The sequence below is a fragment of the Rhinolophus sinicus genome, chromosome 1 (assembly GCF_057876585.1).
Source record: "Rhinolophus sinicus isolate RSI-liver-muscle chromosome 1, RSI-T2T, whole genome shotgun sequence".
Classification (NCBI taxonomy): domain Eukaryota; kingdom Metazoa; phylum Chordata; class Mammalia; order Chiroptera; family Rhinolophidae; genus Rhinolophus; species Rhinolophus sinicus.
In genome coordinates this window covers 160996909-161016923 of record NC_142501.1, presented here as the reverse complement: position 1 = coordinate 161016923, position 20015 = coordinate 160996909, and the positions used below count along the sequence as shown (strand labels likewise).

The window sequence follows — 20015 nt, the reverse complement described above, 5'->3', positions numbered from 1 at the left end:
TCCTAATCCTCTGAGAGCTCTAGTCTAGTAGAAAAAAGTATGCATATAAGAAAATCACAATATAATATGGTACATGTAAGATAGAGATGTGCACTAAGATAGATAAGGGTGGACAGAAGAGAAGCACAGAGCTTATGGAAGTCGGGAGTCAAATGATTGGTTGAGAAAGGACAATGGAAAGCAGTCATTATCAGACATAGAAAACATGACCTGTGTTTTTTTCAGGGCTGTTAATGTAGTTGGTTATAACACAGTCAAAATGAGAATATTATTAATCTGCCTATTAAAATATATAAATGCTCTTATAGAGGCGCTGTGCTTTAATGTTCTTGAGTTTAAAATGGAAAACAGTATCTTCAGTCTACTTACTTCAGAGGTAGTTAAAGAATTAAATGAGGTAATGAATGGGTAGGTACTTTATAAACCATGAAGTGACCTGGAAATATTTTTATTATCATCATATTTTTCTGTTTCTGTAGTCCTTTGCAATTTTAGTATTTTTCTTACTGGGTTTATTATGTTGTGTGCAGTGGATTTAGAACCACATTTCCTACTTGAGGGTGCAGAGCTGTAACGTGCTCAGAAGGCTTTCTCTTGAGCAGTGGCTGAGTGACTGTGATGGTGTTAGAGGCAGATCTTTTGAGGAATCTGAGGAGAAGAGAGAAGAATACTTTTGCCCCCTAAATATACTTTTGCCCCCTAAATTTCCCCTTTTAGGAGTGGAAATTTGAAGGAATTTCCAATAGAATAAATAGGTGGTAGTGTGATAGAGGTTGAATCTGATGAATAGTAATTTGGGTTTGATACATTAGATAGGAAATCATCTGCTTATAGGATAAGCATATACATGCTTATGACTATTTTCCTGTTTAATACCTATTATAACAAAGCCAGTTAAATATTTTTATTGATTAGGGCACATTACCAGCATGGCATATTATTTTAAGTAAATGAATTGAGTTTGAAAGATATTTGATCCACTTCTTTTCCTTTATTTGTACCTACTTTTCTGTCTTTTCTGTAAATTTTTAATAGAGATACTCTAGTTTTGGTTAATAATTAGTACACAGCTCTGCAATATTAGAGGTCAGAATATACTAAATTGTTCTAATGCGTTGGTGATTTTTTTTTTTACGAATTTTAGAATAACAATAGCTATTACTTTCATAGTGTTTACATGTCAGGCCCTTTATTTATATAGGTTATCTTACTTAATTTTTAAAATAACCCTCAGAGGTAGGAATAGAACTATTTCCTCATTTTTACAGATGAGGAAAACAAGGCACTGAGAGTAGTCTGGCTTCATAGTTAGTGCTTTTACCCACTGTGCTAAACTGAGTCTTTAGGCTTTTTATTTGTGCTTCCAGTATTACTTGTACCTCTTATAAGGTTACCTCGTTTGCAAAATTGACCTGAATTTGAATCTTGTTACCTATATTCATAAACAAATTTCCTTGAAACACCATAATATTTTTAAAAGGTACTGATAACATTGAGACATCTAACATCAAGCTCTTTTTCCATTTGCCATTGTTTATGAAGGAAGGTAATACAGAAATTTTTCATCATTCCCTTCATGGTTTTGAGAGAAAATGCGTTGTAAATTCCCTAGAGGTAGTTAAGAATTTGAACTAACAATTATAACTATTATGTAATGAAACTTTAAACAACTGAGTATTTGAAAATTGATGTTTGAATTGTTAAAAACACTGTGAATTAGTTAAGAGATGAATACATAGGAAATACTTAGATGCATCATTTGGGTTTCTTCCCCTTCTCAATTCTTTTTGCATAAATAGTAACATGGATCCAACAGCAGTAACATGGATCCAGACTTTGAGTGTGATACATTATTGCATTCTGCCTCTTCTGAACAGTACCAAATAGTTGTGGATGTTATATTGGCTAAAATTATCAATGCCATACTATTTGGAATTAAACATTCCAAATAGTATAATTAGAGAGATAATACTGTGCAAAGAAGAGACAGTTTTGAAGCCGTGTTATTCTCTTATGTAGTTGTATAATCTTGAAAGATCCCCTTTTGGTGTTTATTTCCTCATTTGTATATATTTGTATATTACCTTGTAAGGTAATTACTTTTTATAGTTAACAAAATAACAAAGTCAAAAGATAGCTGTAGAAGGGACTTTGAATTCTCTGTACTCATTGTCCTAAAATCAGAGTACCAGATAATTCCTAATCTTCACTGATGACAGTTTTTTTCCCTTCATTGAAAACTGGTACAGGGTAGGTAGCAGTAAATGGAAACTGATATAACTACTATTTTAGCAAAATGCTGTAATAAAAATCTCTAATCCATTGTGATGAAAGAAAAGGCTATTGCCTAGTAAAGGTGAGGACACAGATTACCAATATTTAGAGTATTAGAATAAAATAAAATACCCCTTGCATCCTACTCACTAGTTTAATTTAGTCTTTGGGGATTCAGAAGGCACTTCAAGATTTGGCAGCACCTTTTGGTCATTATTATGAACATAATTTTTTGGGTAGATGCATAGGATGACTGAAAATGCAAATTTCAATTGATAAAATGCCAGAAGTCAGCTTTTGTTTTGTCGTTTTTCTCAACAAGTACTATCTTCAGTCCAAAGTATTTTATAAAATACATATACACATAATCGTGTGTGTGTGTGTGTGTGTGTGTGTAGAGAGACTGTTATTATAGATAGATAAGTTTTTTTAGAGTCACAAATTGAAATTTCTTTTTACCATGTAGACTTAAAAGTTAGTAGAAATGGGGTCTTGGATTCAGATACACAATTTGAAGAAATCCAAAATGGAGAAAAATGGAGATGAAACCAGGCCTAGACACTAGACTTACTTGCTCTTCCTGAGGTTAGCCGTTCTGATTGGTCCTGCTTTGTTTCAAATCAGTGAGAGAGGGAAAGATGAGAACAGCAGTTTCAGGACTGTGAAGAGGCAGTCTCTTCCAGTAAGATTGGAACGAGGCTGTCATGGTGCTTACTGCTTGCTGTATTGCCTCTGCTTTCTAACTGCTTTCAGTCTCAGAGGTACCAGGTAAGGCCAAGTCCTTGCTTTTCCTTCCTATGTTATTTCAGGTAGGTTTGTGCTTGAGAAGAAGGCATTCAGAGGTATTAGTATCATCCCAGAATGACCTATTGTGAAAAATCCTGTCTCATTGGTTTCTCAGTTATTTCTTTTGTCATACGTAGTGGTTGCATTTAGAATTTGTCTACATGATTTTTTTTTAAAAAAAAGATTATGATTTCTGGTTTCTAATGTTTACCATTAATTTAATCTAGAACATAAAATAATTGCTTTGTGCCACAGTATCGTTACCTCTCCAGTATGGTTAATAATAATTGCTCCACCTAACTTCAGAGGTTTCTTATGGGACGAAAATGATCAAGAAAGGGAAAGTGCTTTCAGTGGTTAAAAGAGTTGTACAAATATAAGTAGGCTGGTGTAGATCCACTTTTCTTCCCTTTTTATCCACTCTCTAAGCTTATCTTTTCTAGTAAATTATTTTCTGGCTCTCCCATGATTACTTAAAGGGACCCAAGAACATATTTTATAGCATCTTATAGTACTGAATGTATAATTAAAACTTCTCTTTGCTTTAGGTTTAAGAGTGCCATGATGTGATCCAGAAAGGGTCATAGTTAACTTTTGTGTGGTTATGCTCTCTTCTGGACTATGTACTACAGTGTTCCCTTTGGCTCATAAATGAGTTGGCGGAGGAAATATTACTTGTCCTTTTAAAACATACAATATTATATTACAGTTTCAGGTGTACAACCTAGTGATTCAACATTTATATAGCTTACGAGGTGATCACCACAATAAGTCTAGTAACCATCTGTCACTGTACGTCGTTATTACAGTATTATTGACTATATTATATTCCCTATGCTGTACATTACATACCTGTGACTTATTTTATAACTGGAAGTTTCTACTTCTTAAGCCCGTTGTGTCCATCCCCCCATCCTACTCTCCTGGCAGCCATCAGTCTGTTCTCTGTATCTGTTAGTTTCTGTTTTGTTTGTTTGTTCTGTTTTAGATTCCACATATAAGGGAAATTATACAGTATTGTTTTGTTTGCTCATAGTTGGTATTCACTGTCCTCTCTCTAGCATTAATTTAATTACATCACAGCTCATAAAATTATTTCTAGATCACAAGTTGGTAAGAAATTGAGTTACTTCTCTGTTCTGTTTGAAGGGCTCTTTCCGCCATGTTCTTCCTGCATTTGAAACATACAACCTAATAATCTTTCTCAAATCATATAAAAAGGGTGGAGTCTTTTTGTTTTTTGGTCATATAAATCTTCACTATATATAATTTTATACCCATTTGACCTTCTGTGAAATAAGATTTTTAAAAAGGTGAATATACAAAAGAATTCTTAGACTAAAATAAAATAACATCAGGAATAATGCTTGTAGCATTGTATACTAGCCACAGAGTAGGAATAATAAAAATGAATTGAAATAGAGAGGCAAGTTTGAGGTTTTGTATATTACCAGGTCTTGATGGCTTGGATTGATGAGTGGAAAGTAACTAAACTAGTATGTCTTATTCAAAAGAAACATCTAATAGAAGGAATGGAGGAAGAATTCTATATGTCAAAATATCACCTGTATGGAAATCTATAAGACAGAAAATAGAAGCAGAGTGGACTACATTTGGTTGTGTGTGAAAGGGGAAGGTAAAAAGTAGTATTGTTAAGGTGATAATACATAGAATATATAAAATTATTTCTTAACTATGTTATAAATGTATTATAAATATATTGATAGTATAAAATAAACACAAAAACAAGAAAAGTAGGAGATTACAGCTACCTGCACTAGTGCTGGAAATCTCATTTTCTAAAAGCACAGTACCTTAAAACTTCTTAAGATTCAAGAAATATATCTGTGTTCTATTTAATCCTCACTGGAAAGAAGGAACTTCTTTGGTTCCATAGTTCTCAGCTATCTCTTTGGTTCTTCAACTAATCATGTGCTGCATAATAACACTCCAGTCAGTGATGGACCTATACGACAGTGGTCCCATAGGACTGCAATGGAGCTGAACAGTCCCTATCGCTTAGTGACATCGTAGCTGTCATATGATAGTGCCATGCATTTCTCACATGTTTGTGGTGATACTGGTGTAAATAAACCCACTGAGCTGCCAGTCGTATAAAAGTACAGCCATTCAATTATGTACAGTACATAATAACTGATTATGATAATAAATGATGTACTGCTTTATGTATTTCCTATACTGTACTTTTTATCAATAGCTTAGAGTGTGCTCTTTGTACTTTTCTAAAAAAAGTTTTCTGTAAAACAGTATGCAGCAGCTTCATACATCTGGTGTTTACCATGTTTCTTGATTGCACCATTTTGTCTTGTTCTTGATTTAATCTTGTGTCATTTTATACAGTAACATGCTATACAGACTTGTAGCCTAGGAGCAATAGGCTGTACCATCTCAGTTTGTGTAAGTACATTCTATGATGTTCGTGCAATGACAAAATTGCCTGACTAAGCATTTTTCAGAATGTATTCCAGTCGGTAAGTGCCGCATGACTTTGTTAGTGAAGCTGAAATAAAAAAACTCGAGAGTTTGACTCTGTCCCCTTTAGTATTTCTAAGCTCCAAGGAAAGGAGTGTTAGTTATAATTACATATGCACTCTGTTTAGGAAAACTGGTTTTATTTTTGTGAACTTTTTGAAACCAAAGACATTAACAAATGGATATTTCAAGAAGATTGGAAAGTTTCAAAAGTCAAAAGTTAAGGGAATACAATAATAAATTATATCATTGAGGAAGAAAGTTGGAAGAATAGTTTGCAGCATCTAATAAATCAGGTAATTGTTCAGGATTCGTTTTAAAATAATGTGGGTTTTTTTTTGATGAAGAAAAGTGAATATGCATGTATTTTTAAAAAGAATTTATGTACCTGTGATTTTTGCCAAGAAAATTTTTAAAAAGCAAAGATTTGGTGAAAGTGGTAAGATAGCAAGGAGGATATTTTAAATAATTATGCACTATAAAGAAGAAATGATAGATAGACGCATTATGGATTGTGTAATCACTAATTGACGATTGAGAAAAAAGCTGTATAACTTCTGTTTTGCATTCATGATCTCTGTTGAGGAGAATTATCTTCAAAGTGGAACAGCTAAGTAAGACCAGATGAAGAGGAAATTGGCAAACCAAGAAGATGAGATTGGTAAACAAAAAGTCACTAAACCGCCTTAACTAGTTAGGTTTCCAGATCAAGATAAGTATATCCCATTGTACTAAAAGATCTTGAAAAAGTATGATTAAAGAATCGGCATGGGTAATCTATTATGAATATTGCAGTATAGGAGAAGTTCTAGAATATTGGAGATGAATGAACCATCTCACTTTTCAGAAAGAATTTCCAAGCCTCAGTTTTCCTCACATTTGTAATGGGAATAGTAAGACTGCCTCTTACAATTTGGGTTCTCTAGAAAGATGACTGAGTTCGTTTAGTGTTCAGGAGTTTATTAGGGATCAACATCTATGGAAAGGAACAGAGAAGAAGCAGAATTGGGCATAGAGAGGAGAGTTGTGTTACAGGCCTGAAAGCCTCAGCTGACCCCACCTGTATAGCTTTGGAACTGAAAGGGCCTGTGAGAGTCAACCTAAGGGGACGAAAATCCCCAGACCTTTTTCTTTTGCTTTTGATCTATAATTGGATATGGGCCACTGCCAGAAGTACTTGACCTTGGATGAGGCAAGCACTTTTCAACTGAAGCAATTCCTTAAGGATTGATGAGGAATCTGAGCAACATATCTCCATGTCCATCTTTTGCAAAAGCTTTTGCAAATTTTAGGACTAGTATGTTTGAAGTACCTATCACAGATCTTGATACAAAGTAGAGTCTCAGTAATGGGTAGCTTTTATTATTTTTAATATTTGTTCTGTCCTATTGAGAATTTTTATTATTTCAGAGAAGACAGATTATACACATAAGATTTATGAAAACCAAAAAGCTGGCAGGGATATTTAATCTTTTGGAAAAATAGAATGAAGTTTCACAGTGCTCTTAATATCTGAATGGATGAACTAATGAGAAGCTTATGAAATGATACTCAACAGAAATAAAGTCTGCTCTTAGATTATTAAAAGAAAAGGAAGAGGAAGGGATAAAATCATTTGAGAGTAGAGAAAAATATTTATATGCAAAAATGTTCATAGTGGCTTTAATAATAATAGCTCAAATCAGAAGTAACTTAAATGCCCAACATAGAATATTTAAATAAATTATGGTAAATCTGTATAGTGAACTATAATACAATTATAAAAATTGATTTTGAAGAATATTTAATTTTATATGGAAAGGTCCCTGATAGAATGTTTATTAACACGTTGCGTATGGATCACGAGAATCTTCACGAGGGATTTAAACCCCGCCGTACGCAACGTGTTAATAAGCCAAAATATAAATTTATAGAGTATCCTAATTGTATAAAAAATTTTTGTGTGCATATGCATGGAGAAAAGTTCGGTGGAATAAAATTATTGACTTGTTAATGAGAATGTTGGGTTGCCAGTGACTTTAAATTTTCTTTATATTTTTCCTTATTCCAACTATCTATAATAAACATATATAGCTTAATAAAATCATTTTTCCCATTTGTTTGTTTTTAAGCATCTGCAAATGCAGGACTGAGGAGACCTGGTTTAAGAGCGAAAAAAGCCAAAAAGTTTTAGATATATGTTAATTTTTACTTGGTTTATTATTAATATGACTGTCCCCAAAGTGTAGTTTCAGTCTTTATTAACAAAAATGCAGTCCAAAATGAAGAAGGAAGTAGTTCATTTATGCCCAGTTCTAGGTACTGCACCTTTGGGAAAACTTGAGATCTTCAAATGAAGAACTGTCTTACACCATAATTATATCATATAAGGAACTGATCTTTTTTTTTGTTTTCCTAAAAAAGACTTGGGAGGTATATTTAAAGTACAGTTGACCCCCAGACAACAGGAGTTTGAACTGCACGGGTCCACTTATACATGGATGTTTTTTCAATAAATGTTCAGTATGTCCTTCGTATCCCTGGGTTTTGCATCCGTGGGTTCAACCAGTATTTTCAACAGTATTCAAACAGTATTTTTGATCTGTGGTTGGGGGAATCTGTGGATGCAGAAGGCCTACTGTATTCATTGTTCTGCACTATTTTATGTAAGGAACTTGAGCATCCATGGATGTTGGTAACCATGTGAGTCTTGGAACCAATTGCCTGTGGATACTGAGAGACGGCTAAAATTTTGTGAAAATCAAAAGTTATACATGGATTTTCAACTGCTGGGGATCAGTGCCCCTAACCTCCATGTTGTTCAGGGGTCAACTGTAGTGTCAAGTGAAAGAGAAATTAGATTTATTCTATATTCCTTTAAAGAGAAGATCTAGATCTAAGTTTAATGGAAGAAAGACACAGGAAAACAAATTTTACTTAAGGAAGATTGTTTCTAATAATTAGATACCCACCCCTCACCCCAAATAATGGCCTGACTTTGGTAGAAGTAAAAGATTCCAATACTAAAAACATTACTATAATAAGCAGGATTTTCAGACTTTCCTACAGAACCCTGGCTTCCTATAAATAAGTCTAAGAGTTCTGTATTTATTTATTTTTTATTTTTATTTGTTTGTTTATTTTTAGAACTTTTGTTGTTGTTTTTTAAATTGGAGAATATTGGGAACAGTGTGTTTGTTTCTCCAGGGCCCATCAGCTCCAAGTCGTTGTCCATCAGTCTAGTTGTGCAGGGCACAGCTCAGCTCTAAGTCCAGTCACCATTTTCAATCTTTAGTTGTAGGGGACGCAGCCCACCATCCCATGCGGAAATTGAACCTGCAACTTTGTTGTTGAGAGCTCGCATTCTAACCAACTGAGCCATCTGGCCACCCCTCCAGGGGGCTTAGTGGCAGCTTGTTGTCTTCAATCTAGTTGTGGAGGGCGCAGCTCACTGGCCCATGTGGGAATCGAACCCGTAACCCTGTTGTTCAGAGCTCGCACTCTAATCAAGTGAGCCATCCCGCCACCCTGAGTTCTGTAATTTTAAAGTATTTCAAAAATTAAATGCAAATAGTTGAACTGTAACTTAAAAATAATGTGTTCACTCAAATATTTCAAATACCAAATTTTAACATTTTGGAAATGAATAACATTTCCCCAATGTACTGCTTGGTAGACTTGTTTTAATGCAGACCTCTGAATCAAGTTTTGGCCTGCTTGCTTGCTTTTTCTGAGTACAAGATTAGTTAATTGTCACTTGTATCTGTGTGTCTATGTGAATCAGGATTTTTATTAATGCCATATAACTAAAACAAAATACATAAAAAAATTGGATACTGAGACTGATATAAGACTATAATTATTATCTCTACCTTCTGATTTCAAATTTTTATGTTCATCGAAACAGATCCATTGTTTTTAGTGATTGATTTATTCAAGCATAATGCTGCTTTGATCTGTTTTATATATGGTAATCTTACCAGAAATTACTTGAAAAAGGTGTTCTACTTAAAGATATTTGAATAAGTCTGACATGGAGGTTTGTCAGTTCTACCAATAGAACATATTTTGAATCTGCTTACTTCTCTTTACTTCTCTTGCCTTAGTCTAAGCCACCATCAACTGTCATCCAAACAACCTCAGAAACTTTCTAATTGGTCTCACAATTACCACTCTAGCTCCTATAATCCATTCTCCACAAAGCAGCTGGAGTGATCTTAAAATATATAAATCAAATAGTATGTTTTTGCTTAGAACCTTGTCATTCCTCTTCCTCTCATCTCCAACATCATTTCATGCACTTTCATTTTTTTCTGACTTGTAAACATACAAATCTGTTTGGTGCCTCAGGGCCTTTCACTTCTTCCTCTGTCTGGAATGTTCTTAATCCCATTCTTCACCCTGGTAACTCCTCATCCTTCCCATTTCAGTTTAAAAGTCATTCCTTTAGAGTAGAAGGTGGAAATGATACTCCCTTTAATTACTCTGGGTTAGAAATAGTCACTTGAGCCAACTTTTATTTTTCTCAGCGTGCATCTGAGACATTCAGAATTGGAGCAGGGAGAATATATTGTCTCATCTACCACAGTGCCCTGTAAAATTTTAGTCAGTATTTTTCCAGGGATGTATGCATGCTTCTGTTTCAAAGCTAGGAGGAAGGTTGGGATGAGGGGTGCGGCTGGTATAAGAAAAGATGTCTTCTCTCCACTTAACACCTAGTGAAAAGTAGATAGTACACCAGGAGTACCAAAAAAATGTATACACAGTACTTGTATTCATCTTTTGTTATCGGTATATATTGAGCATTACAATTTTAATACACTTTTTTCCTTTCTTAAAATGTGTATACATTTTTTTGGCACCCTCTGTATTTAGTAGGTTTAGGTCATTTATAAATATTTCACAAACTTAATAAAAGTAGGCTGAATGAGAGTAAATGCTTGACCAAAGTCAGACTGCTATTATATTAAATGTCAGTGGTAGACTGAATTCTATTAAATTCTGCAACTCTACAATACTTAGTTTGGCGCTAAGGAAAGAAAAACTATTAGTTCAGGAGCTAGAATCACAGAAAGAGCCATTCTTCATCTTACAGAATCCGTTTCTCTGAACACGTACATACATCCAATTCCAGCTTTCTAGTAAAAGCCAGTTGGAAAAATTGGCTTCGCCTTAGCTGAGGTAAGGGCGTGTCCCTGCATTTTCTTGACAAATCTCTTGATGTGGTAAGAATAAAATTGCAAACAGGGTAGATTTTATTTTGTTCTTTCTCATTAACTTGCAGATTCAATTAAGGTTGTGTTCACTTTTAAATACCAGAAAATCCCAACAGTAGAAATGAGAGAAGGGTAATTTTCTCATGCAAGAGGTCCAGAAATAGCAGTCCAGAACTGGTTCAGCAGCTTCTGCATCCATAATGGGTTGGCTTTTGCCTTCCTGCTTCTCACTACATGGACAAAGTTGTAAAAGGGCAAAGGGACATATATGCCATTTTTACTAGGTGGTGCTTCCAAGAAAGTTTTTACGGTAATCAGACTTCTTCCATTTCAACTGTATCACGTGGCCCCTTGCAGCTAGAAAATGACTGGAGAGACTGAGTAGTGTCTGTATCTTGTGCTCCCTTCGTTTAATGTCTTTTAGCATGATATACAAGTATCTAATATAATAATAATGCATCGTACCTTTTAGATTTACATTGGTGCAGAAGCATACAGTGGAATTTAACCAAGTGGCAATGGCTAATTCAGATGGATCCGAAGCTATGCTGAACAGAGTGATGACGAAAGATAATATCGGTGTTGCTGTGGTATTAGAGGTCCACAAAGAACTATTTGGAGCAGGTGAGTGCAGTTTAAAATGTTCTTAACTGAAAATAAACACCATCCGAAGTTTTCCCATCTCAAATAAGTGCAGAGAATCTTGCTGTTACCTTTTGCACAGTTATTTTCTTGTCTTTTGTGGAAAGTTAAAGGAGATGGGCAGGAAAATAGCACTAATTGTGTAAAATATCATATATTTCTTGGGATATTACTTACCAGGTAATCTGTAAAAAGGAAAGTCTTAAATATGCCATTAATTCCAAAAGATTCTTTGAAACAGGAAATGTTTTAGACTGAAGTTGGAAATTATGAGTTGGTTCTCTTAGCCATATTTTTAACTTGTAGAGAGTGAAAGTTTTTGTCTTTAAAGTTAAGTACTTGACACATTTTCCGTAATTTCTTTGTTATATCTCAGTCATTGTCAGGGTAGGAGCAGATCTTTTCTCTACCTGCTACTTCTCTTTTGCATTTTAGATTTTTTTTTATAGCTTCCTTCAGTCAGAAATGTATATACTTTGCATATCTAGACCTTTTTGCCCCTCTTTTTACAGGCTACCTTTGAGCATTTCATTGTTAACTATATTTTAGGCAAGAGCAAGAAGAAGGTGTCAGGCCATAGCAGGACTTTTATTTTTATTTTTTTCTCCCGTACTTACTAGCTGTAGAAGAAAAGATTTTTGTCATGAGCATTTATATGAATTATTCAGACCATGCATATTTTGCAAACCTTTTTTCACCATTTATCCATCATCAAAGACAACCAGTCTTTGATAGGAAGATTTTAAATTTTCTTCTTTTTTAGTCTCTCCATTTCTACCCTCTTTTATGTCCTTTCCAGTCTCAAAAGTTTGGTACCTTTTTTCTGGTAACATGAAAATTGAATTTCTTTTGGAGTTTTACTCCTTTTAATTTTTCAGAAGAGTAATTATAAATTATACAGTAGACACTTTCACATTTTGAACTATGTCTCTCTTGTACTCCTAGAAGAAGAATTTAATATTATAGAAGATGCTTATGGCCCCTTTGAAGTGGCAAGGTTTTAATATTTAATACAGTGAGCATTTATTTAATCTATAGCCAAAAGTGACACAATAAAACTGCTAGGAAAAGAAGAGACCTTAGAGAAGTTTGGCTGAGGGTTTTTAATCTTATGATCAAATTACTTTAAAACTGACTATTTCTGTCACATATAAAAGATACTTCAGTTACTTGTTTAGTTAACATACTAAAAAAAGCAAAATAACTTAGTAAGATGGATGGAAATTTTACCAAATGGTAGACATAGAAAATTAGGTCTTTTTCTGCAGTTTATTTTTTTCAATATAAAAATTTAAGAGACATTTCTATAGAAAAATTAATTTTGTATGTTCACTAATATTCCATCAGTACTAAAGTATATAAATTAAAGGTGAGAGGGCCTCTTATTCATACGCTGTAGGAGTATGTCTTGTTTGTTTATACATTACTATCATAGAATATGTGTATATAGTTTTATTTAAATGGCATCATACCATGCATATTAAACTTTATGCCTTACATGTTAAATAAATTCAATTTTCACAATTTTAAATGTATTATCCTGTTTGCCATTTTGAAAGTACTATGTTAATATTTATTTTGAAAAAAAAAAAAAAAACAAAACAGAATTTTAGGGGAAAAAAGAACCTTAGAGATTTTCTAGTTGAATATCTTCATTGTCTAGATGAACCTGAGCACGAAAAAGTAACTGGCTAAAGAGCACATAGAATAATTAGTAATAAAGCCAAGTATAAAACCCAAGTGTCCAGACTTGGAGAGCACGCTATTCCCTAGTTCTCATTTCTTTCTTTTTTAAAATAAATGTTTTATTTTAGAGTATTTTTACATTTACAGAAAAATTGCAAAGATAGTACAGAGTTCCCAGGTATCCTTTTACCCAGTTTCTCCTGTTATTAACATATTAAAATGTACATTTGTCACACCTAAAAAACCAACGTTGGTGCATTACTGTTAACTAAACTGGACTTCATGTAGAATTCACTGGTTTTTCCATTAATGTCCTCTTTGTGCTCCAGGGTCCTCCTATCCATGGTACCACATTGCATTTAATCGTCATGTCTCCCCAGTTTCCTCAGGTCTGAGCCATTTTCTCAGTCTTTCTGTGTTTATCATGACCTTCACAGTCTTTGGGAGTACTGGCTGGGCATCCTGTAGAACATTCCCTAATTCGAATTTGTCTGATGTTTTTCTCATGATTATACTGGAGTTAGAGGTTTAGGGGAAGAGCACCTCAGAGGGGAAGTGCCCTTCTTGCCACATCATATCGGGTAGATGCCATCAACGTGACTTATCACTGAGGATGTTAATCTTGATCACGTGGTTACCAGGTTTCTCCACTGTAAAGTTACCATTTTTCTCTTGAAGGAGTTTTTAAAAACTAATTTTAAACTACAGAAGTAATAAATGTCTTCTCCTTGTAAGAAAATATAAACATCACTGAAAAGTTAATGCTTTTAACTTTAACTAATGGGGACTTTAATACTGGTCCCCATTTCACTTCCTGAGAGGCAAAAAACTGTTATTGCTCTGAGCCTTTTCAGTGCATTTACATCCATGCATATGTCCCCATAAAATACATATATGTAGTATACTTTTATTATAAGTGTTACTTTTCTATGTAAATGATCTGTCATACTCTATGGATATTTTTCTGCAACTTGCTGTTTTCACCCAACAGTGTGTCTTAGAGATCTGTCTCTGCTGTTCTCTTTAAGGGCTGTGTTATATTTTAGTACACACTACAGATTACATAGCCAGCCCCCTACGGATACTTGTTGTCATTTTTCCCCCTATTAGAAACCATGCCTACTGAACTTTCTTGTATATACCTCCTTGTGCATATGTGTGTTGCTTTTTTTTTTTTAATTTCAGGTGTACAAAACAACATAATGATTAGACATTTACAAACCTCTCACAAAGTGATAATCCCAACAAGTCGAGTACCATACATAGCATTACAGTACCATTGACTATATTCCCTATACTGTACTTTACATTTTGTGACTATATATATATATATATATTCACATATATTTTTTAACTATAGTTGACATTCAGTATTATTTTATATTAGTTTCAGGTGTACAGTGCAGTGGTTAGGCATTTATATAATTTATGAAATGATCCCTCCAATAACTCTAGTACCCATCTGACACCATACATAGTTTTTACATTATTGGTTACATTCCCCGTACTGTATTTCACATCCCTGTGACTATTTTGTGACTACCAATTTGTACTTCCTAATCCCTTTACCTTTCTTACCCATCACCTCAACCCCTCTCCCATCTAGCAACCATCAGATTGTTCTCTGTATCTATGAGTCTATTTCTGTTTTGTTTGTTCATTTATTCTGTTCTTTAGATTCCACATATAAGTGAGATCATATGGTATTTGTCTTTCTCAGTCTGACTTAACTTCACTTAGCATAATATCCTCTAGGTCCATCCATGTCATTGCAAATATTAACAATTCATTCTTTTTTATGGCAGAGTAATACTCCATTATATAAATGTACCACAGTTTCTTTATTCAATCGTGTATTGATGGACATTATTGATGGGTTTCCATATGTTGACTATTTTGAATAGTGCTGCAGTAAACACAGGGATGCATATATGTTTTTTGAATTAGTGTTTTGGATTTCTTTGGATAAATACATACCCAAGAGTGGAATTGCTGGGTCATAAAGTAGTTTTATTTTTAATTTTTTGAGGAATTTCCATACTGTTTTCCATAGTGGCTGCACCAATTTGTAATCCCACCAACAGTGAGGATTCCCTTTTCTCCACCTCCTCACCAAAACTTGTTGTTTGTTGATTTATTGATGATAGCCATTATGACAGGTGTGAAGTGGTATCTCATTGTGGTTTTTCTATTCATTTCTCTAATCATTAGTGACATTGAGCACCTTTTCTTATGTTTATTGGCCATCTATATGTCCTCTTTGGAGAAGTGTCTGTTTAGGTACTCTCACCATTTTTTAATTGGAGTGTTTGTCTGGTGTTGAGTTTATGAATTTTTAATAAATGTTGGATATTAACTGCTTATCAGATGTATCATTGGCAACTATCTTCTCCCATTCAATAGGTTTTTTTTGTTTTGTTGATGGTTTCCTTTGCTGTGCAAAACCTTTTTACTTTGATGTAGTCCCATTTGTTCATTTTTTCTTTTGTTTTCCTTTTCCGAGGAGATACGTCAGTAAAAATATTACTAAGGGTAATGTTTGAGAGTTTACTTTCTATATTTTCTTCTAGGAGTTTTATGATTTCAGGTCTTAAACTTAAGTCTTTAATCCATTTTGAGTTTATTCTTGTATATAGCTTAAGGAGGGGGTCCAGTTTCATTTTTTGCATGTATCTGTCCAGTTTTCCCAGCACCATTTATTGAACAGAGTGTTTTTGCCCCAGTGTAAATTCTTGCTTCCTTTGTCATAGATTAAATGACCATATAGGCATGGGTTTATTTCTGGGCTCTTTATTCTGTTCCGTTGATCTCTGTGTCTGTTTTTATGCCAATACCATGCTGTTTGATTACTAAAGCCTTGTAGTATAATTTGATAACAGCGTGATACCTTCAACTTTGTTCTACATTCTCAGAATTGCCGTGGCTGTTCGGGATTCCATATAAATTTTAGTATTATTTGTTCAAGTTCTGTGAAAAATGTCATTGGTATTTTGAGAGGGATTGTGTTGAATCGATATATTGCTTTGGGTAGTATGGACATTTTAACTCCATTAATTCTTCCTATCCATGAACATGGTGTACGTTTCCATTTATTTGTATCTTCTTTAGTTTCTCTGTTTAATGTCTTATGATTTTGTGAGTACAGATCATTTACTTCCTTGGTTAAATTCATTCCTAAGTATTAGGTTGGTGCAAAAGTAATTGCGATTTAAAAGGTTAAAAATAATTGCAAAAACTGCAATTACATTTGCACCTACCTAATATAGATAGATAGATAGATAGATAGATAGATAGATAGATAGAGTTATAAATAGGATTGTTTTCTTAATTTCTCTTTCTGATCATTTGTGATTGGTGTATAAAAATGCAACCGATTTCTGCCTAATTCTCATTTCTTAAATTACCTTATTTGGGTGTATGGTATGAATTTGTTTTGGTAGGAAATTCATTTCCTCATTTTATTTTGTATAGGTTAATATAATGTTACTGCCTTTTACTACTGACCTATCACTGATGTGCTCAGGAAGTGCAAGGTGAATGAGTACTGGGCAGTAGGAAGAATGTAAAGTTTAAATGACAGAGATATTTAAAGTGCTTGTTTACACTAAGAACCCAGCAAATCAAGGTATTATAATCAAATATTGATTATATCATAGTATAATTTCTAACTTCAGCATATAGAGCAGGAGTCAACAAACTTCCTGTAGAGGGCCAGGTAGTATTTTAGGCCCCATAAGCTACATGTGGTCTCTGTTGCAGTCTAAAGAATGTTTTGTAGAAGACTTTAAATGTAAAACCAGCCTTAGCTCATGCAGGCTCTACAAAAACAGGTGGTGGGCCAGATTTAGCCCGTGGGCTGTGGTGTGTCGCCCTCTAAAGGAGTAGTTCCTATGTTGGGATTACCGGAATCAGCACTTTAGCATCTCAGAACTACTTTATGAGATAAAGGGGAAGATGTAAGTTAATGGAAAAGAGTAAAGAAGTGGCTATGGGTTTTGGGAGAAAACCTTAAGATACTGTTTTTTTGAAACATAAAGCATAACCTTATCCTCCTGTTTCTAATGTTTAAATTTAGGTATGAAGCCTATTCATGCTGCAGACAAACAGCTGCTTATAGTGGCAAATGCTCACATGCATTGGGACCCGGAGTATTCTGATGTGAAACTCATCCAGACCATGATGTTTGTCTCAGAGGTTAAAAACATCCTGGAGAAAGCCTCTAGTAGGCCTGGCAGCCCAACCGCAGATCCTAATTCCATCCCGCTGGTGCTATGTGCAGATCTTAACTCATTGCCAGATTCAGGTATTTTATAACATCATTCTCATTGCTTTCAGATGTGCTTTTAGTTCTAGTTGCAAAGCCAGCTAGCTCCTAAATTTTGAGTAGAATTTCTCTTCTAAACTACTAAGTGTATCAGTAAGAATCCCAGGGATGGGACGTAGGGTAATTGAAGCTGTTTCCAGAGGTGTGTGCAGGTATAAGGGACACAAAACAGTGCATGGTGCAGTATTCTGTCACTAGGGGAGTTAGGGACCCTTTACCACCACAGCACTTGAGTGGAAAGTGGTGGGGAGCTGTAACCAGAACCTGGAAAAAGTAGTTATAAGGAGAGGCCAACGTAATCGGAGAGATGGCTTTGAACTAAGTGGTGTGGTCAATTCCTGGCAAACCACCAGCAGGGGCCAGGGGAACACATGTCCTTGCCTCACTCTGCTGCTGTCTCCTGCTCTCCTGCCAGTGCTGCTCATTGACCAAATCTGACTAAAAGCTGCAGGGGTGAGGGGAATGGAAGGCTTTGCAGTTGGTGCAAGTACAGGGCAGCCTCCTGTGCCACCGAGTGCAGTGGAGACAGGTGATCTGAAGAAGCAACCAGAAAATATTCAGCACAGGTAGCTCTATCTAGTTTAATAACATTGGCAACTTTTAAATGAATTCATTAAATGATATTTGAATACTGATACTAGGTGCAGAAACATGATCAAAATTCTAGGATTTCATATTACTTCTTGAGCTTTACTAAACTATTTCATGTCCTAACTTACAGATCTCTGTAAAAAAAATCAATTTTACAGTTTAGCTATTAAATTTCAGATGGAAAACATTAAAGTATTACTGTTTTGCTATTACCAAACATATTCTAAATTTTGTCTACTTTCAATAAGCTATTCTAAATTATTTAAAATAATAACTCAACAAAGAATATAAAATAACCCAAATGCCCACAATTGGACTATTTATAAGTCACAAATCTAGAAAACATCTTTACTTTTTCTACTTAGGAGATAAATGCTGAAATCATCCTTTCACAAATGTTTGGTTTTAGCCCCATTGCCACCTTAACACCTTCTTATCCTTCTTTTGAGCTGAATTGCTCTCAAGTACGTTTCCCCTGTCTCATTTGATTTGCTTAAGCCAGTGAGCTGTCATTTGGCAGCATGGCTTGGTGAGCTGATTCTGGAGCCAGACTGTCAGGGTTGGGTCCTGGTTCTACCATTCATGAGCTATGTAATCGACAACTAAGTTTCTCATTGTATACTAAGTGGATAATCATTTTATCCACCTCATAGAGTTGTTTGTAATGTTTAAGTGTGTAGAGCACTTAGAACAGTGCCTTGCATACAGTAAATATTAGGTAAATAATAGCTCCTTTTCAGCTGTTCACAATTTAGATAATGTGTTCATCACTTATTCATTATATATTGCTGTCATTTCTGATCACAAATAGAGATGATTAACTGTTCACTAATCATCATCATTAGAAGGATTGTGATATTTTTTCATGTTTACTTATTCAGTGAAAGCATTGTCCTTTTTTGAATGCTTCTACTCTCTTCAGCTTTTAGATACATCTAAAATGTTTGAAAGTGACATACCTCTAACATACACTGTCTTTTATACTGTCAGACTGAAAAAACGCTCCGTAGCTCAAAATGATGATGTTGCATAGCTCAAACTAGATGTTAAAATGTTGAAAATGTAAAATCTATTTTTGTTGTAAATTATTTTTTGTTACGTATGCTATATTTACACATTCCCAAAGTTGTTGATTGACTGCATAGGAGGATGAAATGCTAAAGAGATAGTGGTTGGAGTAATACTCTAAAAACATTTAGGGTCAAGACCTTCCTGGTGAATGCCACCCTTGGCCCTGGACGAACCATTTAGAAAATCAGGATATATCTGGGTCATCCTAATACTTTGCTCTGAAATAGGCAAATACCCCTCAGTTTGATTGAGCCATATGAAATTGCTGATCCTGGTTTGTTTGTTTTTTAACAACAAAAAGGCAGTTTCATATGACTTAACCTACTAAACACACTTTGAACCTGGTGCATTCAGCTGGCAACGGGTTTTTGAGCAGGAAGTCGTGTGTAAGGTCTAAATGGTAGTGTTTCTTCCTCCTTTATTTTGCTAGGTGTTGTGGAATATTTAAGCAATGGAGGAGTAGCTGACAACCATAAAGACTTCAAGGAGCTAAGGTACAATGAGTGTCTTATGAACTTCAGCTGCAATGGAAAGAACGGAAGCTCAGAAGGGAGAATCACACATGGCTTCCAACTAAAGAGCGCCTATGAAAATAACTTGATGCCTTACACCAATTACACCTTTGATTTCAAAGTGAGTAATAGCTCTGTGCTGCTGTAGAAATTATTTCAAATATAAACATGTGACAAGAAAGATACATTATTTATGCTTAATTGCATAATCTTCAGAAATTTTTAGATTCTCAGAATGCCTTGGCTAAGTATGCTCCTAAATGTAAGGAGGTCTGTTAGGCTTTGTGATTGTTATTGTTGACTTAAGAATTCTTTTTGAACCTTTATTCAAATTTCAAATAATATTGGTAATAGCAAAAATGTCCACAATGCTATGTGCTAGGCACTATTCAGAACACTTTGTATTTACTACTATAGTTCATCTTCACCTGTCTGTACTAT

General features: G+C 34.5%; 1 protein-coding gene across 3 annotated transcripts in view; it reads left to right on the top strand.

The window, feature by feature from the left end:
• The window catches only part of CNOT6L (CCR4-NOT transcription complex subunit 6 like), a 99025-nt gene that overhangs the window by 67895 nt on the left and 11115 nt on the right, over positions 1-20015 (top strand). For all 3 annotated transcript variants that reach the window (XM_074324421.2, XM_019720244.3, XM_074324423.2), the window contains exons 9-11: positions 11221-11372; positions 17152-17379; positions 19493-19695. In XM_074324421.2, the coding sequence (XP_074180522.1) occupies positions 11221-11372; positions 17152-17379; positions 19493-19695 (583 nt within the window). The remainder of the gene's footprint in view (positions 1-11220; positions 11373-17151; positions 17380-19492; positions 19696-20015) is intronic.